The following is a 23,429-nucleotide window of genomic DNA, read 5'->3' on the forward strand; positions in this document are numbered from 1 at the left end:
TGGAAACACCACTGGTGGGAAAATGTGCATATCTTTCTTTGTGTATTTGAGAATATTCATATGGAAATCTGTTGCCAATTTGCTGGAAACCTAGCTATCGACGTTCTTAACGAGGCTCGTCTCACATTGGTGACCGCAGATCAAAGCTGAGAATGTACCATTTGACTTTATTTAAAAAAAAGTTTGCTTATATTTCTCAAAAAAGTATGTAAACACTACGAGGCCACACCTATCCTTTGTATGCTATAATTTTGTTGCCAATCTGCAGAGGTCAGAACACCAGCACCTGTGTGAAACTCGTTAGGCCAGAGCTGTACGTGAGTATCCCAGTCTTTAGCCAGGTGAAACATTTTATTTCAGTCTTGGTATAGGAAAGCCATCTAGAAAAGATAGGCTATATAGGAAATCAGGAGTATGATTTTTGGATTTGCATTATATTATTGTTGTTTTGGCAGGTTGTTGCATGTTTTCCTCCTTTAACGTGACCACTGAGAAATGTCTGTTTATATATATGGTAATCAGGCAGGTGATTGAGTCTGACAGGCGTGCCTTATAATCAGCAGCCTGACGACCCCGAGCGCCAGAGAGGGAGTGTACTGACATATGGCTTTGGTGCAATGACGTAATTCCCAGGGATACACAGATATTTATGAAAAAGTAAGCATAGTCTGGACTGATATTAATATAATTTTTCAGTATGACAGGAATCCATTATATGTTTATGATTCAGTGAGGGAAGGGTTAAACTCTCCGGATCTCTTTAAAGTGAGGAGGAGGTCCTGCTGGGAACTAGCTGAGACTGGCTGAGCCCTCCCTACAAGCTACTTCCCTGTAAGAAAACCAAACTGCGCAACAAGCAGACTAGTCTACCACTGTGATTGCACAGGACCTGTAGAGGTGTCCATCTCAATTGCAGGAACGGGTGAGCTCACTTTCTCTAAAATATATGTTGAATAATACGTTTTGAGTGAATTTAAATCTGTGTAGTTTCATGCTCTCAAAAAGAAATGATGTAATTACAAAATAGTATAAAAATAGATGATATTAAACAATTCACACTGCAATGTAAAGCAGTTATAATCAATGCAAACATTTGTCATGGTTTACATTCTCTCGTGAGTCAGGGGATGGATTTGATTGGGGAACACCCAATGGTTGAGTTTGTTTTGCATAGCCGGGTGGGCCTGGGGGGCAGAGTTTGCTTATTTTCGACCATTCCATTGGTCCTTAAGTGAAATCTCTACACACCCGGGGCACCGGGACATGCAAAACGAACTCCACCACTGACAGACAGATGTATAACTCCTTGGTAGTACTGTATTTTACACTACTGTTTAATCTGGTTTACTGGGACATTATATGGTATGTGTACTTTCTGCTGCTAACTAAAAATAAACACCATTTGTAAATATCTGTAGCCTACTTGGTACAAAATGGGTGGAGTGCTTTCTAATTCAAAATGGTTGCCATTGATGTTTTAAAAAAAATTTTTTTATTATTGACTGTATGTTTGTTTATTCCATGTGTAACTGTGTTGTATGTGTCAGTCTGCTGTGCTTTATCTTGGCCAGGTCGCAGTTGTAAATGAGAACTGGTTCTCAACTAGCCTACCTAGTTAAATAAAGGTGAAATGAAAAAATCACCCAGGTGGGTGCTATACATTGTAAGTGGATGATGTGAGTTTCCCAGAAGAGGGGGTTTCATGTTGTGCACTTCCTTCATGTGTCGCAGAAGCTCTAAACCCACTCATCACCACACTTCATGACATGCCCTATCTCCTATCATCTTTCAATAAGGCAAGAGAGAACTGCAATTTAGTAAAGCAGAGCAACTAAATAATGGGTAGTTGTACAATGCAATACATCCTCAAACGAAATGGATAGTTTGTCCTTTAAAAACAAGTTGTATCCTCCAGATACAACACAGACTTCATCAAATTTTATTGGAATGAATGTGCACCTTTTAACATCATGACTTACAGTATAAGGCATACACTTATTTTAACATTAAGATGATTGTTCTGCCTTTTGTTTTAGAGCTGTGTAACCAAGAGTGGCCAGCATGTCAGTGACTGTGACCAAAGGTGGAGGGGTGACTGTATTTACAGTGAACTCTAAAGAAGGAAGCAGTTGGCCCCTGCTGTGTCAAATACTTGGGACCTTGTGCTACAGCCCAGCATGCTCTGTGTCCCAGGGACTGAGGAGGCTCCAATCAAGTTCCCAGTCAGCTCTGGGGGTGGGTGATCTAAAATAACACACACACACCAGAACGAACATACATGTCTATCATCAATGGGTTGCTTTTGTCAACCGAAGTGAGAGTTCTAAAATTATTATTTTCTTATTTCACAGACTATACAGATCATGGTGGGAGTTCTCAACATTGGCTTGGGAACAATCCTTGTTAGCACTGATTATTCTAGCTTACTGCGATGGAATGGGGTTCCTTATTGGCTTGGTGGTGTGGTAAGCTTACTTTATTTTGTTATCGTTTACCATGTCATCATGTTTAGTATGCAAACACATGATTTCACTTGGAGTTATAACCACAGTAAACAAAACCAGGAAACATAAGTAACTGCTTACCCACACTTAAGTAGTATTTTTTTATAAAATGCAGGGTTGAAGTCAAAATGTTTTATTTATTAGGACAAATAATGTGTCGATTTGTTTAGGTTGTTCGTATTTGATTTTGATATGTGTGCCTTCTCCTTAGTTTATAGCAGTTGGCATCATGTGTATCTTGGCTGAGAAGTTCCCCAGTCCCTGCTTGGTGAGTTCACTGATACACACACCTTAACTCTTTCCTGTCATTCCTTAGCCTCATTCCTTTCCTCCATTGAACAATCATTCAATCTAATCTAGCTGAATTATAATGATCAACTGAATATCTGAGACATCTAGTACTTACTCAGTTGAGTCAAACTGGTTTTATATTCCCTGATTGTGTTTTAGGTGGGCATCAATGTGTTGATGAACCTGTCAGGTGCTGCTCTGGCCATTACTGGAATTGTGCTGTATGCTGTAGACCTGGCAAACTACCATTTCTGGTGGATTTGCAATGATGACCACTACAACTGGCGAGATGACTACTATGGTGGCCAGGTGACAAAACCCCCCAGTGATCCGGAGAGGGATAGACTCTTGGCGAAATGCAAAGATGCCAAGCAGATTGCACAGGTGAGTGCTTTACAATTAAGTTTTTTTAATGATATTCATCATGTGAGGAAGGTGTCCCTGGTCTGTTCTAAGTAAAATATATGAACATTTGATTAGATGGATCAAACTGCTTAATTTAGCAATGAACATGTGTGTCCATAAACAGAGATAGTGGGTACCATGTTTAAAGCACATTCTAATAGCTGGTATGCCAGTCTGTTTCTGTATTTTCCAGTGTTCACCAACACCACTATCTTGCTAAACAATCCAGTCAACTATCAATATGTTCAAATCCTCCTCCGTGTGTTTGTTCTACCATTAGATGTTGATGAATGCCTTGGACATTGTGCTCATCGTCCTTGCAGTTCTTCAGCTTTGTGTCACCATAAGCTCTGCGGTGTTGGGTCTCAAGGCTTTGTACAAGAATGGAAAGGAGGGAAAAGAGGTATGAACTGAGAACCCTTGAACAGAGCGAATACAACGGCCATACAAATATAAGTAGAATACGGATATGTAGATGCACACAGACACACAACCAAGGTAATGTTTGTTGTGTCCTGCCAAGTAATGTGTAACTTTGCTCTGATATGTTGCAGAACATCCGGGACCTGGAGCAGTATAAGCCTCTGCTGGAGGAGGTCACCACTAACCCTGCAGCTTAAAGAGCACTGATCTGATCTGATATACTTTATTGACCGCGTGGGGAAATTTGTCATGGACGATTAAAGAGTGGTGCTGCTTCCACATGGAATACATAAATAAATAGAATCAAATGTATTCTACATAAATGGATCATCATACAACCCCCCTCCACACCCACACATTTGTTGTTATACATACAGTATGTAGTACATATAGTTCACTTACTTAATTTACTGTAACGCCTACTGTGACTTTGCTTTGTGTAAATGACAACTGACACTGATTGTATGTCTTCATGCGTTTCGTATTTGTCATTTTTCCAAAACTGAAAGGACAGTTATAAAGGGGACTATATCAAGTTAATTACTGAATTGACTGTTGTATATGAATTTTTTTCTGCATTTTGATAATTTCTTACTATCTTTTATTCTGTTGCGCCCCCCCCCTCAAAAAAAATAAACAAACTCTCTTAGCTCAAGTTTCAAAACAGTTTTACTAAACATTGACATCAGGTGGCAGTCATTCCCATACAAACATAACCTATGAGCAAACAATGGTGTTTCTTGGAGGCCATAGGTCGCAATATCTACTAAGTTAATATATGGAATTGTTTTAAGATGGTCATTAAATTGATAATTTAGTCATTTGAATTTGAGCGTCCCTGTAGGTATATAAAACATATATATATTTGATGAAACATTGAATTTGGCCTTTACTGCTATAACCCATAGAAACAGTAACATATTTGTACATGGCAAAACAAACAGTCCAGAAATAAATCATAAGGAATAAGGTTTTGAAGTATCTGTCCTATACCCTGGCGTTATGTAGTTTCTCTGGACCCCTGCAAGGTTGGAGTGGGCCCCCCACTCCCTACAATAAACATCAATTGCATCAGCCAGAGAGCTACTCACAAAAATTAGACTACCAACCACGGTCCATGGAGCTGAAATTGAGACATATCTATGCGGTTGCCTATCAGATTCATGATAGGGTTTCTGTGGTGCCAGGGCATGTAGCGTACAGCTTTGCTTTAGCAAATGGATACATGTTTATTGGTAGGCCTATTTGGTTGTCATTTTCTCATGTTAAGCTTAACATTTCACAAAGCTGTACACAATGCCGCAAGGCTTGCCATGATTTAACATTCTGGCTGGTGGCAACAATGTAATTAAAGTTGGACATTTAACCTTTTCACACAATGAGTGTGAAACGGTCGCTCCAGCTTGAGTTGTTTTGTAATGTAATGTAATGTCAGAATGCACTCACTGTTCCAAAATGTGATTATTACGCAACAGAACATTTAACACGCGCTGCCTACTAATTATCTATAGGCTGTGTTTCAACTTGTCAGTTTCAGATTATTTTCAAACCAGTTGTATTTTCTAACAACATTTTGAATAGAGGTGTGTTAAGCCTCCTCATTAATTCACATTCAGTGTTGTGTACAATTTATGTTTGAGGCTTTACTGAGCCAGATAAACTTTTCTCTTCCAGGAAAGCCCACCGCACTTCACTCATGTTTGTGCAAATCATGTATGCATATATTTGCTCAGTCTTGCAAGAATTGGAACATTTTCTTGCTGGCGCTCGCGTTGCCTAACTTGTTGTTTTACTTAAAAATAATAACTTTGGACATATGTGAGTTCCTATCAAAGTAAGTTCCTTATTTTCTTTATATCGTGTTGTCGTTTCTACTGAAAGCGCATACTGCATGTACATTTGAAGTCGGAATTTTATATACACTTATGTTGGAGTCATTAAAACTCGTTTTTCAACCACTCCACAAATTTCTTGCTAACAAACTACAGCATTGGCAAGTCGGTTAGGACATCTACTTTGTGCATGACACAAGCAATTTTTCCAAAAATGGTTTACAGACAGATTATTACCCTTATAATTCACTGTATCACAATTCCAGTGGGTCAGAAGTTTACATACACTAAGCTGACTGTGCCTTTAAACAGCTTGGAAAATTCTAGAAAATTATGTCATGGCTTTAGAAGCTTCTGATAGGCTATTTGACATCATTTGAGTCAATTGCAGGCATACCTGTGGATGTATTTCAAGGTCTACCTTCAAACTCATTGCCTCTTTGCTTGACATGATGGGAAAATCTAAAGAAATCCCAAAATGTGTAGACCTCCACAAGTCTGGTTCATCCATTGGAGCAATTTCCAAACGCCTGAAGGTACAACGTTCATCTGTACAAACAATAGTACACAAGGTATAAACACCTTGGGACCACGCAGTTGTCACACCGCTCAGGAAGGAGGCACGTTCTGTCTTCTAGAGATGAACGTACTTTGGTGCGAAAAGTGCAAATCAATCCCAGAACAACATCAAAGGAACTTGTGAAGATGCTGGAGGAAACAGGTACAACATTACCTATATCCACAGTAAAACGAATCCTATATAGACAGAACCTGAAAGGCTGCTCAGCAAGGAAGAAGTCACTGCTCCAAAACCGCCATAAAAAAGCCAGACTACGGTTTGCAACTATACACGGGGACAAAGATCTTACTTTCTTGACAAATGTCCTCTGGTCTGATGAAACAGAAATAGAACTGTTTGGCCATAATGACCATCGCTATGTTTGGAGGAAAAAGGGGAGGCTTGCAAGTGAAACACCATCACAACTGTGAAGCACGGGTGTGGCAGCACCATGTTGTGGGGGTGCTTTGCTGCAGGAGGAACTGGTGTACTTCACAAAATAGATGGAATCATGAGGTAGGAAAATGATGTGGATATATTGAAGCAACATCTCAAGACGTCAGTCAAGAAGTTAAAGCTTGGTCGCAAATGGGTCTTCCAAATGGACAATGACCCCAAGCATACTTCCAAAGTTGTGGCAAAATGGCTTAAGGACAACAAAGTCAAGGTATTGGAGTGGCCATCACAAAGTCCTGACCTCAATCCTATAGAATGTTTGTGGGCAGAACTGAAAAAGCATGCGCGAGCAAGGAGGCCTACAAACCTGACTCAGTCACACCAGCTCTGTCAGGAGGAATGGGACAAAATTCACCCAACTTATTGTGGGAAGCTTGTGGAAGGCTACCCGAAATGTTTGACCCAAGTTAAACAATTTAAAGGCAATGCAACCAAATACTTATTGAGTGTATGTAAACTTATGACCCACTGGGAATGTGATGAAAGAAATAAAAGCTGAAATAAATCACTCTCTCTACTATTTTCTGACATAACATGAAGTGGTGATCCTAACTGACCTAAGTCAGGGAGTTTTTACTAGGATTAAATGTCAGGAATTGTGAAAAACTGAGGCTAAATGTATTTGGCTAAGGTGTACATAAACTTCCGACTTCAACTGTGTGTATGTATGTATGTATGTTTGTATGTAAACTCAGCAAAAAAAGAAATGTCCTTTTTTCAGGACCCTGTCTTTCAAAGATACCCTGTCTTTCCAAATAACTTCACAGATCTTCATTGTTAAGGGTTTAAAGACTGTTTCCAATGCTTGTTCAATGAACCATAAACAGTTAATGAACATGCACTTGTGGAACGGTCGTTAAGACACTAACAGCTTACAGACGGTAGGCAATTAAGGTCACAGTTATGAAAACTTAGGACACTAAAGACGCATTTCTACTGACTCTGAAAATCACAAAAAAAAGATGCCCAGGATCCTTGCTCATCTGCGTGAACATGCCTTATGCATGCTGCAAGGATGTGGCTCGGGCAATAAATTGCAATGCCAGTACTGTGAGATGCCTAAGACAGCGCTACAGGGAGACAGGAAGGACAGCTGATCATCCTCGCAGTGGCAGACCACGTGTAACAAAACCTGCACAGGATCGGTACATCCGAACATCACACCTGCGGGACAGGTAGAGGATGGTAACAACTGCCCGAGTTACACCAGGAACGCACAATCCCTCCATTAGTGCTCAGACTGTCCGCAATAGGCTGCGAGAGGCTGGACTGAGGGCTTGTATACCAGTTGTAAGGCAGGTCCTCACCAGACATCACTGGAAACAACGTCGCCTATGGGCACAAACCCACCGTCATTGATCCAGGCAGGACTGGCAAAACATACTCTTCACTGACGTGATGCGGTTTTGTCTCTTCAGGGGTGATGTTCGGATTCACGTTCATCGTCGAAGGAATGAGTGTTACACCGAGGCCTGTACTCTGGAGCGGGATCGATTTTGGAGGTGGAGGATCCACCATGGTCTGGGGCGGTGTGTCACAGCATCATTGGACTGAGCTTGTTGTCATTGCAGGCAAGAACTGCAAAGAACTGGCAAATCTGATGCAGTACATGAGGAGATGCACTGCAGTACTTAATGCAGCTGGTGGCCACACCAGATACTGACTGTTACTTTTGATTTTGACCCCCCTTTGTTCAGGGACACATTATTCCATTTATGTTAGTCACATGTCTGTGGAACTTGTTCAGTTTATGTCTCAGTTGTTGAATCTTGTTATGTTCATACAAATATTTACACATGTTAAGTTTGCTGAAAATAAACACAGTTGACAGTGAGAGGACATTTCTTTTTTTGCGTTTTTGTATGTATGTAGCATGATGTATTTACAGTTTTATTCACAAGTACTGGTGACAAATAATGCATTCCGATTATTGCATATATTGTAATGGACACCTATGATGTGTGTAAAATATTTTTTTGAAGGTTGTACTGATTATGAGATAAGCTATTTGCCAGCTACCATGTTTGTTGACATTATACAATGTATTCTGTGTGACCAAAGATGTTTTGAGGTGAAGGAATGGTCCACTCATCTTTCGGGTATACTTCCGGAAGTGAATGATGGTAGACGACACACCCCCTTCAACATGCATACTGTAAACACACCAAACTCATCTTGTCTCCTCTTATTATCTTTGGTTGATGAGAAAAAACAAACATTCAAGTGCGCACAAACTACCCATCGTCGGATTACTTTCGGTTTCTAGAAAGTGTTTTACTCAATTATTTAGATCAATGGTGAGCTCACCCGTGGTGTGATTAATTCTAAATAGTAATTGCTATTAGCTAATTCATATTGTAGTTTCTGTCAGCTGAGACGTATAAACATATGACCGCTTTTGTTATGTCAATCTTTCCTCAGTTAGTGCTAGGACAAATGTGGCCTACATTTTCTGGTTTGGATGATTGTGTAATATTCTAGCTACTTCGGTGAATGTCTGAACATTGCATCCAAAAATAAACTGGTCACATTTTGGACATAACTTTGTGTTAGTGCAAAATGTTTCTGTGAAAAAAAGTGTTGCCAGCTCAAATGCTGATTTCGTACGTAACAGGGACCACTATAGAATGATCACACCCGTTTGTTGGTACGTGTGAAAAGGTTAAACATTGCAGATTTTAACATTTATTTTCGATACAACAGAATACTAATCGGCAACCAATTTATTTAAAAAGACATACAACTGTCCTGTATATCCTACCTGAACCTGCATGACATGAGCAGTCCACGTGCTCTCTCCCAGCTTGGATAGAAAGTTGTTGGGTGTAAAACCAGTCTGTCTATTAATGCCAAATAACACACAGTCAGTCCACCCTCAAAACACTAGTTTACTATGGATTGTTTCATTTAGCAGTGTAGCCTATATAGCCTATAGCTATATACATTATTTAGCTGCTATTTATACACGTTTGTTAATAAAAATGACACATCCAATAGCCTAACAATGCATCTGCCAATTTATTGGCTGTCCAGTATCCAGATGACCTGTCCCAGAGCATCCTCTACAATTAATCTCTTTCTGTAACGTGTTGACGCCACAATTAAAGAGAATAAGAGACTCAATTAAAGATGTTGCAGAACTGCTATATTTGAAGAACCACTACCTTCTGCCCAGTTTCCCTGATGTTGTTACGGCAATAAAGCATTTTTTAACCCTCTCTGTAACTATGGAGGGGTGTCCGGTACGCCAGTGGTCCCATATCTGAGAAATATAACAAAACACATAAATAAAATAATCTACTCATGTTTGGTTGTGTTTTTCGTGGCACATTTGACCCCCTATGCACTTTTTGCCATTTTTACAGGGTTACCTTCAAATGACTCCACTGAAGCTTGTGTGGCTCATAGAGCAGAACAGCCGACACCTTTGTGTTCATGAGAGTCTCGGTTTTGTGAGAAGACCTCTTCTAAATGAGCACATCCGCGCGACAGAGAGTTCAGACGTAAAGCTTGTTGATGTCAAAGAGCAAAGCAACTGACACTGTCGTGAGAGTCTCATCTTTCAATGATGGGTTCGGGTTTTACACCCGATTTTGTGACGATTTTCTTGTCCGGATTCATGTGTAGAAACATACCACTTTCACAAGCCCCATGATTTGGAAGAAGCGCAAACTTTATATCGGCAGAAAGAGGGGATTGCGCTGCAGCCACTATAATAAAGCTGTAAGTCTCTAGCATAAACACACAGGGAGCTGTTCAATATTCAAAATGATGTCACCGTGTGATGCACGGGTGCGTCAATTGACTGTAATAGGGTGTTGGGCCTTCACGAGCTGCTAGAACAGCTTCAATGCGCCTTGGCATAGATTCTAGTGTGTCTGGAACTCTATTGGAGGGATGCGACACCATTCTTCCACAACAAATTAGATCATTTGGTGTTTTGTTGATGGTAGTGGAAAACGCTGTCTCAGGCACCACTTCAGACCCCTATTTCAGTCACTTCTATTTTGTTGTTGTTTTTACCACTTTTTCTCCCCAATCTCATGGTATCCAATTGGTAGTTACAGTCTTGTCCCATTGCTGCAACTTCCGTACTGACTCGGGAGAGGCAAAGTTCGAGAGCTGTGCGTCCCACGAAACACAACCCAGCCAAGCTGCACTGCTTCTTGACACACTGCCCGCTTAACCCGGTAACCAGCCGCACCAATGTGTTGGAGGAAACACCATACACCTGGCTACCGTGTCAGTGTGCACTGCGCTTGGCCCGCCACATGAGTCGCTAGTGCGCGATGGGACAACAAAATCCCTGCCCCTAACCCGGACGACGCTGCGACAATTGTGCACCGCCAAATGGATCTCCCAGGCGCGGCCGCCTGCGACAGAGCCTGGACCTCTAGTGACATGGCAAGCACTGCGATGCAGTGCTTTAGACCACTGCGCCACTCAGGAAGACCCTATTTCAGTCACTTCTAACCATGGTAGCCAAAATACTCACAAGCTAACGTTAGCTAGCTCATGCTTGCTATATACACACACATATATATATACACATATGTCTTTACACAGTGCTGATTGTGCAAAACACGAGTCAAACTGCTAGTAGGAACCGATTTTCAAGGAAATGGACAAGGTGAAAAGAAAGATTACTAGTCAGGAAATTGGGATAATTCTTCCCACTTAACATCGTAAACTAGCAAGGTAATAGTTAACAAGTTGGTTAGCTAACTTCGATTTATGTTTGTTAGCCACAGCATGACTTGCATAACTGACTGTGTAAGTAAATTAGAAAACCTGTGCGACAGAAGAATACTCCGAGATCTCTATCTCCTATTTATCTTTCAGAGTTTATACTGTGACCAAGATCATAGTCCCGTCTGAGGCAGCATTTTCAACAATGTTGGAATCCACAGTGTGATCTGTGCCGCTGTTCTCCGCCATCTTTACACCTCTTCAAATTCGCTACATCTAGAGGAGTAAGAGGCGAAGTGAGAGGTTTTACTCAGCCCAAAATCCGTCCACGAAAATAAGATTTGTTTGTATGGCCATTGAGTGTCGAATTTTGTCAACAAAAATGTGTATATTTTATTTGCCATGTGAGGATTATTTGATCAAATAGAAGTTTCGCAATGGTATACGGACGTGGCATTTCTGCAACTTTGAAAAAAATGACTTGATATCGGAGTTGGGCCTGTTGTCATAGAGATAGATAGAGGACTCATTCAAGCATGGACATTGCCATTGAAGGCTTCTACCATTAAAGCGGTCAACTAGGTGGGTATTCCTATGAGTTGGGAGCAATCAGCCGATGAAGAAGAAGATCATTTACTACATTAAAATTGAGATAGCCTCAAAGGCACTGCCAATGGCTGTCACAGACACTATAATCTCACATACACAAAGATGAGTCCTCAATCTAAATCTATGGCTTGTTGTTCACACGTGTGTCGGCCCTCTCATTGGCTAGAGTGGTTCCACCTGCTCTCGCATCGCCCGCCTTCCATCTTCGAGGACATGTAATTTCCATTGTTATAGCGGTCACTTTACTATCTTGTCAATATAACAAACAATCTTTGCTACATCACAAAACCAGCGAACAAGATTCTCAAGCTGAGATGAAAACAGTATTACCTGAGGTCTAGTGGTGTGGGGGTGTCATTGCATTTGACCAAAATATATGTGTGCTTATGTATATAAATCCAGATATAAATCATTGGTCCTATACTGTCAAATCTAAAATTGTAATGCTGAGAAAAAAGTGGGCAAATACTTTATATATAAAATATAATATTTAAAGGGGCAATCCGCAGTTGCTACATACATTTTTGGACTTAAGAATGAATTATATCAATTGATTCTTGAATAATATAATTTATGCCTCATGATCTTAGTTTAACTATGACACCCTATCAAAACCCAAAACATAAGATTGTTTTACTCCAATGTTTGTAAACAATGTAAATGTAAACAAACACCGCATTCTAAAAACTTGGTTAAAAAACTTGGTTAAAAAGAAAATGTTAATATCATGGATGGTCAGTCCTTGCACCATCATGTTTATGAATGTGAGAGTGGTTATATTTCTCCTGGCCCATCCCTCAGCTTTTTTACCATACCATTGGGGTGGCTACTTTGTTATTGTTTTAACTGCAAATTGGCCCTTTAAATTATTTGAGGTTTTTTTGTGTGGTAATGAGCATAAAATCCCACATGCATTCATTTTATTCTTTAATGACATGAGAATTAGGTTTAGAATGTGAATAACAGCCTATTAGGCCTAATGACTAAATCAAAGCACTGTACGACCCTAATGAATTTTACCTAAAGTCATATCTTATTTTAAAAAATATTTTAAAAATTATAAACGCCAACAGATAATTTGTTCATTGGACATGGTGGGATCTTTTTGTGTCGGTAAAATTAATTACGCGAGAAAATGCGGTGGAAACGCATTTATGCGCAAATATTGATTTGATATAATAATTATCATATGAAAGTAGTGAAAAGGGTTGGGATCCCCTGGTGTAGATAATCGTTGTAGGCATACTACCTAAACCGGGGGTGTCAAACTCATTCCATGGAGGGCAGAGTGTCTGCGGGTATTTGTTTTTTCCTTTCAATTAAGACCTAGACATCCAGGTCAAGGGAGTTTAATTCTAATTACTAACCTTAATTAGTTAATCAAGTACAAAGGGTGGAACGAAAGCCCGGCTCTCCGTGGAATGAGTTAGACACGTGATCTAAACTGCTGTGAAATATATATTTTCCATAACCAAAAATATATAATTTTCAGCTGTTTGAAGCTGGAGTAGCCTACAAAACCGAAAGTAAAAGACGCAAAAACGAAGCTTAAAACCGGGAGCCATAGCCCACATAAAACTGTTCTACCGCTTCTTAGTAGGAAAAAGAATGCACTCACTACTTTAAGTCTTTGCTTGCGAAATGACTAACATGTAAAATATCGTAGACTTGCTTTTAATGGGAATGACAGTAACAAGTTACATATTGTAGCTTTAAGCGAAAAAGTACATTTTGTGTGCACTACATCCTCACGTATGGACTTTTATCCACAACAAGCCTGTTTGGTGGAAACACCACTGGTGGGAAAATGTGCATATCTTTCTTTGTGTATTTGAGAATATTCATGTGAAAATCGGTTGCTAATTTGCTGGAAACCTAGCTATCGACGCTCGTCTCACATTGGTGACGCAGATCAAAGCTGAGAATGTACTATTTGAGGTTTATTTTAAAGTTTGCTTATCTTTCTCAAAGGAAAAACCGTATGTAAACACTACGAGGCCACACCTATCCTTTATCAGTATGCTATAATTTTGTTGCCAATCTGCAGAGGTCAGAACACCAGCACCTGTGTGAAACTCGTTAGGCCAGAGCTGTACGTGAGTATCCCAGTCTTTAGCCAGGTGAAACATTTTATTTCAGTCTTGGTATAGGAAAGCCATCTAGAAAAGATAGGCTATATAGGAAATCAGGAGTATGATTTTTGGATTTGCATTATATTATTATTGTTGTTTTGGCAGGTTGTTGCATGTTTTCCTCCTTTAACGTGACCATGAGGACCGCTGAGAATGCTCTGTTTTGCCACCTCTACATGTTACTGCTTTTTGTGTAAGTTTGGCTACAGGTATTTAAAATAAATCCCCATTAATTCCAGAACGTGTATTGTAGGGGTTTACATTGTCCACTCTAAATTGAACCTACCATTTCTTCTTTTAGTTTGAACTTAATGGAACAAATACAGTTTATGAAAAGTGAGCAGAATGCTGTGAGTCAATTCATGTTTTTATGGTATACCATACATATGGTGTAACGTGTACACTGGGAGTTGGGAAGCAAGTTCAGCGAGTGTATTGAATAAATGAACATGGAAATAAACAGGAGTGGCATACTGACATGAAACGTTAACGCCTAGGGATTGAACAAAAGGGAGTGATTATATAAGGTAATCAGGCAAGTGATTGAGTCCAGGTGAGTCTGATGACAGGTGTGTGTAATAATGAGCAGCCTGACGACCCCGAGCACCGGAGTGTCTTTGGTGCAATGACGTAATTCCCAGGGACACACAGATATTTAATGAAAAAGTAAGCATAGCCTGGAATGATTGTTTTAAAAAATATATACATATTTTTTTATCATAGTTTCTTTATTTGGCTTTTCAATATTTTACCACCCTCAATCCCATTGCTCCATTGGCTGATTATATTCTCCCATCTGTGAATGAAACAGCATGGTACCTGAGTAAAGCCGCCAACATTTCAGTCCCTATTATCTAGCTGATGACCTTTGATAAATGCTACGACATTAATTGCAGAACAAGGTGACGTTGGTAAAGTGAGTACACTGCTCAGGAAAGTGCAAGGTTAGGGTTAGTTTTTTTTTACTGTGAGCTTATACACCATTCATAACCCTCAAACACCAATATTTCGATGACAAATGAGTCAATCCTTTGTTGTATGATTTACTTTTAGAGGTTTTTGCCAAGGAAAGGACCTCTTCTTCAATGACAAAGGACTCCTACTCCCAGAATCCTACAAGATTGGCTGGATGGAGGCTATTGATGACGACAAATTAATCTCTGACATCACCATACCTGGTACCCATGACACCATGGCTCTCTATGGAGGCCCAGCGGCAGAGTGTCAGGCCTGGGATTTGGGGGATCAGCTGAGGGCCGGCATACGCTATCTGGACCTCAGGATATTCGCCTTTGAAAACAAACTCTATGTCATGCACTGGGTTGTCTACCAACACAAGTCCTTCTATGAGGTCCTTGATACGATCAGAGCATTTTTGTCTGAATTCAGAAGTGAGGCGGTTCTCGTTAGAGTAAAGCCTGATTTGTTTGATAAAGAGAATGTTGAGGAGCTGGTTGGAAAAATGATTATTGATGATACAGATGTATGGGTGAAGTCTGACATGCCAACTATGGCTGAGGCAAGAGGAAAGATGATATTTGTACAGAAATCCAGCTTTAAGCTGGGCATTCCTCTCTTGGAAACAGACAGCAAAGGTGACTATGAAGTTACTCATATTGCAGACAAGGAGAACAAAATAGTGAAACACTTGACACAAGCTTCAGGTGATTGTGGTGGGGATTATATCGTTCTGAGCTACTCCAGTGGCACTGGCATTGGCACACTGTTGGGCATGTTTCTAACTCCCAAGAAGGTGGCTGAAAAGATTAACCCATGGCTCGATCAGTATCTGAGACAGTTCTCCAGGGACCACAGCAGTGTATGTTTCGGAGTGATTGCCATGGACTTTCCTGGTATCGACCTCATTCAAACAGTCATCAAGATCAATGATTGGTGAAGTGTTCACCCATGGAAGTCATGATTATATTGCTTTCTGAAATGTTAGTTGACGCCATTAGATTAAGTGCAGCAACAACACATGACACATACTATACTTGATTGTGCTCAAATTGAAAAGGAGCGAGATAGAAGACTGACAAAGTAAAGAATTTAATGATTGGAACGTAGTATTGGCATGCGCTCTTAAACAATAATAATGAAGACTTGGCACTACACGTCTTTGTACTTTGCCCCTGCTTGCTGTATTAAAAACAAAGAAAATCATTAAAATTGCAAAGAACAACTGTTGAGTCCTTACTTTGTGTGTGTGGTGGGGAGGTTCTTCAGTATGGCAGGAAATGACAGGAATCCATTTTATGTTTATGATTCAGTGAGGGAAGGGTTAACTTCCTGGATCTCTTTAAAGTGAGGAGGAGGGCCTGTTGGGAACTAGCTGAAACTGGCTGAGCCTTCCCTACCAGCTACTTCCCTGTAAGGAAACCAAACTGCACAACAAGCACTGTGATTGCACAGGACCTGTAGAGGTGTCCATCTCAATTGCAGGAACGGGTGAGCTCACTTTCTCTAAAATTTGTGTTGTAGAATAATACGTTTGAGTGAATTTAAATCTTAAATATGTGTGTAGTTGTTTCATGCTCTCAAAAAGAAATGATGTAAATGAATAGATTATATTAAACAATTCACACTGCAAAGTTCAGCAGTTATAATCTATGCAAACATTTGTCATGGTTTACATTCTCTCGTGAGTCGGGATGGATTTGATTGGGGAACATCCAATGGTTGAGTTTGTTTTGCATGGCCGGGTGGGCCTGGGGGGCAGAGTTTGCTCATTTTAGACCATTTCATTGGTCCTTAACGGGGCACCGGGACATGCAAAACGAACTCCACCACTGACAGACAGATGTATAACTCCTTGGTAGTACTGTATTTTACACTACTGTTTAATCTGGTTTACTGGGACATTATATGGTATGGGTACTTTCTACTGCTAACTAAAAATAAACACTATTTGTAAATACCTGTAGCCTACTTGGTACAAAATGGGTGGAGTGCATTCTAATTCAAAATGGCTGCCATTGATGGCATCGCCCAGGTGGGTGCTATACATTGTAAGTGGATGACGTGAGTTTCCCGCATATCTAAGTAAACAATCAGTAGCCTAAATGCTTTACTGTAAAGTACTGCAGAAATTTGTGCTGTACTGAATTGATTGAATTCTTTAGTTAATTGAGCAACATGGTAATACAATTGCTGTTTTATGTTGTGCACTTCCTGCTCATTTGTAGCAGAGGCTCTACACCCACTCATCACCACACTTTATGACATGCCCTATCTCCTATCATATTTCAATGAGGCAAGAGATTACTGTAATGAAGGAAAGCAAAGCACCAAAATAATGGGTAGTTTCACTTTAATGTTGTCCATATGGGATGGAACCTGTTTGTCACTATGACCCAATACACACTGTAGCAGTGACAGTAAGAGAGCCCTTATTTAGGGCAAATTCAGAGTGCTGTACAATACAACTTTTTTTCTTAAAGGACCAACTATCCATTTCGTTTGAGAGTGTATTGCATCTACAGATACAACAAAGACTTCATCAGATGTTATTGGAATGAATGTGCACCTTTTAACATCGTGACTTACAGTATAAGGCTTATACTTATTTTAACATTAAGATGATTGTTCTGCCTTTTGTTTTAGAGCTGTGTAACCAAGAGTGGCCAGCATGTCAGTGACTGTGACCAAAGGTGGAGGGGTGACTGTATTTACAGTGAACTCTAAAGAAGGAAGCAGTTGGCCCCTGCTGTGTCAAATACTTGGGACCTTGTGCTACAGCCCAGCATGCTCTGTGTCCCAGGGACTGAGGAGGCTCCAATCAAGTTCCCAGTCAGCTCTGGGGGTGGGTGAACTAAAATAACACACACACACCAGAACGAACATACATGTCTATCATCAATGGGTTGCTTTTGTCAACCGAAGTGAGAGTTCTAAAATTATTATTTTCTTATTTCACAGACTATACAGATCATGGTGGGAGTTCTCAACATTGGCTTGGGAACAATCCTTGTTAGCACTGATTATTCTAGCTTACTGCGATGGAATGGGGTTCCTTATTGGCTTGGTGGTGTGGTAAGCCTACTTTATTTTATTATTGTTTACCATGTAGTCATGTTTAGTATGCAAGCACAGGATTTCACTTGGAGTTATAACCACAGTAAACAAAACCAGGAAACATATAAGTAACTGCTGACCCACACTTAAGTAGTCTTTAATAAAAAAAAAAATGCAATTCAGAGTTAGTCAATGTATACATTTTTATTTATTAGGACAAATAATGTGTCGTTTGTTTAGGTTGTTCGTATTTGATTTTGATATGTGTACCTTCTCCTTAGTTTATAGCAGTTGGCATCATGTGTATCTTGGCTGAGAAGTTCCCCAGTCCCTGCTTGGTGAGTTCACTGATACACACACCTTAACTCTTTCCTGTCATTCCTTAGCCTCATTCCTTTCCTCCATTGAACAATCATTCAATCTAATCTAGCTGCATTATAATCATCAACTAAATATCTGAGACATCTAGTACTTACTCAGTTGAGTCAAACTGGTTTTATATTCCCTGATTGTGTTTTAGGTGGGCATCAATGTGTTGATGAACCTGTCAGGTGCTGCTCTGGCCATTACTGGAATTGTGCTGTATGCTGTAGACCTGGCAAACTACCATTTCTGGTGGATTTGCGATGATGACCACTACAACTGGCGAGATGACTACTATGGTGGCCAGGTGACAAAACCCCCCAGTGATCCGGAGAGGGATAGACTCTTGGCGAAATGCAAAGATGCCAAGCAGATTTCACAGGTGAGTGCTTTACAATGAAGTTTTTTTAATGATATTCATCATGTGAGGAAAGTGTCCCTGGTCTGTTCTAAGTAAAATATATGAACATTTGATTAGATGGATCAAACTGCTTAATTTAGCAATGAACATGTGTGTCCATAAACAGAGATAGTGGGTACCATGTTTAAAGCACATTCTAATAGCTGGTATGCCAGTCTGTTTCTGTATTTTCCAGTGTTCACCAACACCACTATCTTGCTAAACAATCCAGTCAACTGTCAATATGTTAAAATCCTCCTCCATGTGTTTGTTCTACCATTAGATGTTGATGAATGCCTTGGACATTGTGCTCATCGTCCTTGCAGTTCTTCAGCTTTGTGTCACCATAAGCTCTGCAGTGTTGGGTCTCAAGGCTTTGTACAAGAATGGAAAAGAGGGAAAAGAGGTATGAACAGAGAACCCTTGAACAGAGGGAATACAACGGCCATACAAATGGAAGTAGAATACGGATATGTACAGTGCCTTGCGAAAGTATTCGCCCCCCTTGAACTTTGCGACCTTTTGCCACATTTCAGGCTTCAAACATAAAGATATAAAACTGTATTTTTTTTGTGAATAATCAACAACAAGTGGGACACAATCATGAAGTGGAACGACATTTATTGGATATATCAAACTTTTTTAACAAATCAAAAACTGAAAAATTGGGCGTTCAAAATTATTCAGCCCCTTTACTTTCAGTGCAGCAAACTCTCTCCAGAAGTTCAGTGAGGATCTCTGAATGATCCAATGTTGACCTAAATGACTAATGATGATAAATACAATCCACCTGTGTGTAATCAAGTCTCCGTATAAATGCACCTGCACTGTGATAGTCTCAGAGGTCCGTTAAAAGCGCAGAGAGCATCATGAAGAACAAGGAACACACCAGGCAGGTCCGAGATACTGTTGTGAAGAAGTTTAAAGCCGGATTTGGATACAAAAAGATTTCCCAAGCTTTTAACATCCCAAGGAGCACTGTGCAAGCTATAATATTGAAATGGAAGGAGTATCAGACCACTGCAAATCTACCAAGACCTGGCCGTCCCTCTAAACTTTCAGCTCATACAAGGAGAAGACTGATCAGAGATGCAGCCAAGAGGCCCATGATCACTCTGGATGAACTGCAGATATCTACAGCTGAGGTGGGAGACTCTGTCCATAGGACAACAATCAGTCGTATATTGCACAAATCTGGCCTTTATGGAAGAGTGGCAAGAAGAAAGCCATTTCTTAAAGATATCCATAAAAAGTGTCATTTAAAGTTTGCCACAAGCCACCTGGGAGACACACCAAACATGTGGAAGAAGGTGCTCTGGTCAGATGAAACCAAAATTGAACTTTTTGGCAACAATGCAAAACGTTATGTTTGGCGTAAAAGCAACACAGCTCATCACCCTGAACACACCATCCCCACTGTCAAACATGGTGGTGGCAGCATCATGGTTTGGGCCTGCTTTTCTTCAGCAGGGACAGGGAAGATGGTTAAAATTGATGGGAAGATGGATGGAGCCAAATACAGGACCATTCTGGAAGAAAACCTGATGGAGTCTGCAAAAGACCTGAGACTGGGACGGAGATTTGTCTTCCAACAAGACAATGATCCAAAACATAAAGCAAAATCTACAATGGTATGGTTCAAAAATAAACATATCCAGGTGTTAGACTGGCCAAGTCAAAGTCCAGACCTGAATCCAATCGAGAATCTGTGGAAAGAACTGAAAACTGCTGTTCACAAATGCTCTTCATCCAACCTCACTGAGCTCGAGCTGTTTTGCAAGGAGGAATGGGAAAAAATTTCAGTCTCTCGATGTGCAAAACTGATAGACATACCCCAAGTGACTTACAGCTGTAATCGCAGCAAAAGGTGGCGCTACAAAGTATTAACTTAAGGGGGCTGAATAATTTTGCACGCCCAATTTTTCAGTTTTTGATTTGTTAAAAAAGTTTGATATATCCAATAAATGTCGTTCCACTTCATGATTGTGTCCCACTTGTTGTTGATTCTTCACAAAAAAATACAGTTTTATATCTTTATATTTGAAGCCTGAAATGTGGCAAAAGGTCGCAAAGTTCAAGGTGGCCGAATACTTTCGCAAGGCACTGTAGATGCATACAGACACACAACCAAGGTAATGTTTGTTGTGTCCTGCCAAGTAATGTGTAACTTTGCTCTGATATGTTGCAGAACATCCGGGACCTGGAGCAGTATAAGCCTCTGCTGGAGGAGGTCACCACTAACCCTGCAGCTTAAAGAGCACTGATCTGATCTGATATACTTTATTGACCGCGTGGGGAAATTTGTCATGGACGATTAAAGAGTGGTGCTGCTTCCACATGGAATACATAAATAAATAGAATCAAATGTATTCTACATAAATGGATCATCATACAACCCCCTCCACACCCACACATTTGTTGTTATACATACAGTATGTAGTACATACAGTTCACTTACTTAATTTACTGTAACGCCTACTGTGACTTTGCTTTGTGTAAATGACAACTGACACTGATTGTATGTCTTCATGCGTTTCGTATTTGTCATTTTTCCAAAACTGAAAGGACAGTTATAAAGGGGACTATATCAAGTTAATTACTGAATTGACTGTTGTATATGAATTTTTTTCTGCATTTTGATAGTAAGAAATTATCTTTTATTCTGTTGCCCCCCCCCTTCAAAAAAAATAAACAAACTCTCTTAGCTCAAGTTTCAAAACAGTTTTACTAAACATTGACATCAGGTGGCAGTCATTCCCATACAAACATAACCTATGAGCAAGCAATGGTGTTTCTTGGAGGCCATAGGTCGCAATATCTACTAAGTTAATATATGGAATTGTTTTAAGATGGTCATTAAATTGATAATTTAGCCATTTGAATTTGAGCGTCCCTGTAGGTATATAAAACATATATATATTTGATGAAACATTGAATTTGGCCTTTACTGCTATAACCCATAGAAACAGTAACATATTTGTACATGGCAAAACAAACAGTCCAGAAATAAATCATAAGGAATAAGGTTTTGAAGTATCTGTCCTATACCCTGGCGTTATGCAGTTTCTCTGGACCCCTGCAAGGTTGGAGTGGGCCCCCCACTCCCTACAATAAACATCAATTGCATCAGCCAGAGAGCTACTCACAAAAATTAGACTACCAACCAGTCTTCATTCTTTTTGTATTTGTCATTTTTCCAAAACTGAAAGGACAGTTATAAAGGGGACTATATCAAGTTAATTACTGAATTGACTGTTGTATATAAAAATATATATATATTTTGATAGTAAGAAATTATCTTTTATTATTTTGTCTCCAGTTTTTTGGCAGTCATTCCCATACAAACATGAACCATTGGTTGCTCATAGGTTTTCTTGGAGGTATATACAGGTAACTGCCAAAATAAAGAAAACACCAACATAATGTGACACTTTATCTACTAGGTTAATATATGGAATTGTTTTATAATGGTCATCAAATTGATAATTTAGCCACTTGAATTTGAGGACCCTGTGGGTATAAAAAATATATCTATATTTGATGAAACATTGAATTTGGCCTTTACTGCTATAACCCATAGAAACACATTTATTAACACATTTGTACATGACAAAACAGATGGTCCAAAAATAAATCGTCAGGAATAAGGTTTTGAAGTGCCTGTCTTATACACCGGCGTAACGCAGTTTTTCTGGACCCCTGCAAGGTTGGAGTGGGCCCCCACATAAAATGCGTCAGCCAGAGAGCCACTACCAACCTCTGTCCATGGTGCTGAAATTGGGACATCTACTTTGTGCATGACACAAGTAATTTTTATAATCATTTACAGACAGATTATTTCACTTATAACTCATTGTATCACAATTCCAGTGGGTCGGAAGTTACATACACGAAGTTGACTGTGCATTTAAACAGCTTGGAAAATTCCAGAAAATGATGTCATGTCTTTAGAAACTTCTGATAGGCTAATTGACATCATTTGAGTCAATTGGAGGCATACCTGTGGATGTATTTCAAGTCTTGCCTTCAAACTCAGTGCCTCTTTGCTTGACACCATGGGAAAATCATGCACATGGGGACAAAGATCGTACTTTTTGGAGAAATGTCCTCTGGTCTGATGAAACAGAAATAGAACTGTTTGGCTATAATGACCAACGTTACGTTTGGAGGAAAATGGGGGAGGCTTGCAAGCCGAAGACACCATCCCAACCGTGAAGCACGGGGGAAGCAGCATCATGTTGTGGGGGTGCTTTGCTGCAGGAGGGACTGGTGCAGTTGACAAAATAGATGGCATCATGAGGGAGGAAAATGATGTGGATATATTGGAGCAACATCTCAAGACATCAGTCAGGAAGTTAAAGCTTGGTCGCAAATGTGTCTTCCAAATGGACAATGATCCCTAGCATACTTCCAAAGTTGTGGCAAAATGGCTTAAGGACAACAAAGTCAAGGTATTGGAGTGGCCATCACAAAGCCCTGACCTATAGAAAATGTGGGCAGAACTGAAAAAGCGTGTGAACTGAAAAAGCGTGTGTGAGCAAGGAGGCCTACAAACCTGACTCAGTTGCACCAGCTCTGTCAGAAGGAAGGAGCCAAAATTCATCCAACTTATTGTGGGAAGCTTGTGGAAGGCTACGCAAAACATTTGACCCAAGTTAAACAATTTAAAGGCAATGCTACCAAATACTAATTGAGTGTATGTAAACTTCTGACCCACTGGGAAGGTGATGAAAGAAATTAAAGCTGAAATAA

At 40.0% G+C, this 23,429-nt stretch overlaps 3 protein-coding genes across 9 annotated transcripts; all 3 read left to right on the top strand.

Annotated features, from left to right (window-relative positions):
- The first annotated feature begins 569 nt into the window (after nucleotides 1-569).
- Nucleotides 570-16,082, top strand: LOC139365142 (1-phosphatidylinositol phosphodiesterase-like). 4 transcript variants are annotated; one of them, XM_071102586.1, is made up of 4 exons: nucleotides 13,306-13,577; nucleotides 13,740-13,864; nucleotides 14,006-14,093; nucleotides 14,954-16,082. In XM_071102586.1, the coding sequence occupies exons 3-4, from the start codon at nucleotides 14,014-14,016 to the stop codon at nucleotides 15,795-15,797; spliced, it is 924 nt and encodes a 307-aa protein (XP_070958687.1). In that variant the 5' UTR covers nucleotides 13,306-13,577; nucleotides 13,740-13,864; nucleotides 14,006-14,013; the 3' UTR covers nucleotides 15,798-16,082. The 4 variants fall into 4 exon arrangements, with proteins under 4 accessions (XP_070958695.1, XP_070958669.1, XP_070958687.1 ...); XM_071102568.1 differs by having other exon boundaries at nucleotides 13,291-13,864; XM_071102578.1 differs by having other exon boundaries at nucleotides 13,349-13,860.
- Nucleotides 583-4,272, top strand: LOC139365164 (membrane-spanning 4-domains subfamily A member 5-like). 4 transcript variants are annotated; one of them, XM_071102620.1, is made up of 8 exons: nucleotides 841-922; nucleotides 1,548-1,647; nucleotides 2,037-2,235; nucleotides 2,352-2,465; nucleotides 2,716-2,772; nucleotides 2,955-3,179; nucleotides 3,481-3,603; nucleotides 3,755-4,272. In XM_071102620.1, exons 3-8 carry the CDS (start codon nucleotides 2,062-2,064, stop codon nucleotides 3,818-3,820), a joined length of 759 nt encoding a protein of 252 aa, XP_070958721.1. In that variant the 5' UTR covers nucleotides 841-922; nucleotides 1,548-1,647; nucleotides 2,037-2,061; the 3' UTR covers nucleotides 3,821-4,272. The 4 variants fall into 4 exon arrangements, with proteins under 4 accessions (XP_070958705.1, XP_070958721.1, XP_070958713.1 ...); XM_071102612.1 differs by having other exon boundaries at nucleotides 848-922; nucleotides 1,572-1,647; XM_071102629.1 differs by having other exon boundaries at nucleotides 858-922; nucleotides 1,548-1,663.
- Nucleotides 16,083-16,201: 119 nt separating the features above from the next.
- Nucleotides 16,202-21,373, top strand: LOC139365184 (transmembrane protein 176B-like). Its single transcript, XM_071102641.1, has 7 exons — nucleotides 16,202-16,348; nucleotides 17,504-17,702; nucleotides 17,819-17,932; nucleotides 18,196-18,252; nucleotides 18,435-18,659; nucleotides 18,961-19,083; nucleotides 20,866-21,373. The coding sequence occupies exons 2-7, from the start codon at nucleotides 17,529-17,531 to the stop codon at nucleotides 20,929-20,931; spliced, it is 759 nt and encodes a 252-aa protein (XP_070958742.1). The 5' UTR covers nucleotides 16,202-16,348; nucleotides 17,504-17,528; the 3' UTR covers nucleotides 20,932-21,373.
- Nucleotides 21,374-23,429: the final 2,056 nt, after the last annotated feature.

The sequence above is a fragment of the Oncorhynchus clarkii genome, chromosome 2 (assembly GCF_045791955.1).
Source record: "Oncorhynchus clarkii lewisi isolate Uvic-CL-2024 chromosome 2, UVic_Ocla_1.0, whole genome shotgun sequence".
Lineage (NCBI taxonomy): Eukaryota > Metazoa > Chordata > Actinopteri > Salmoniformes > Salmonidae > Oncorhynchus > Oncorhynchus clarkii.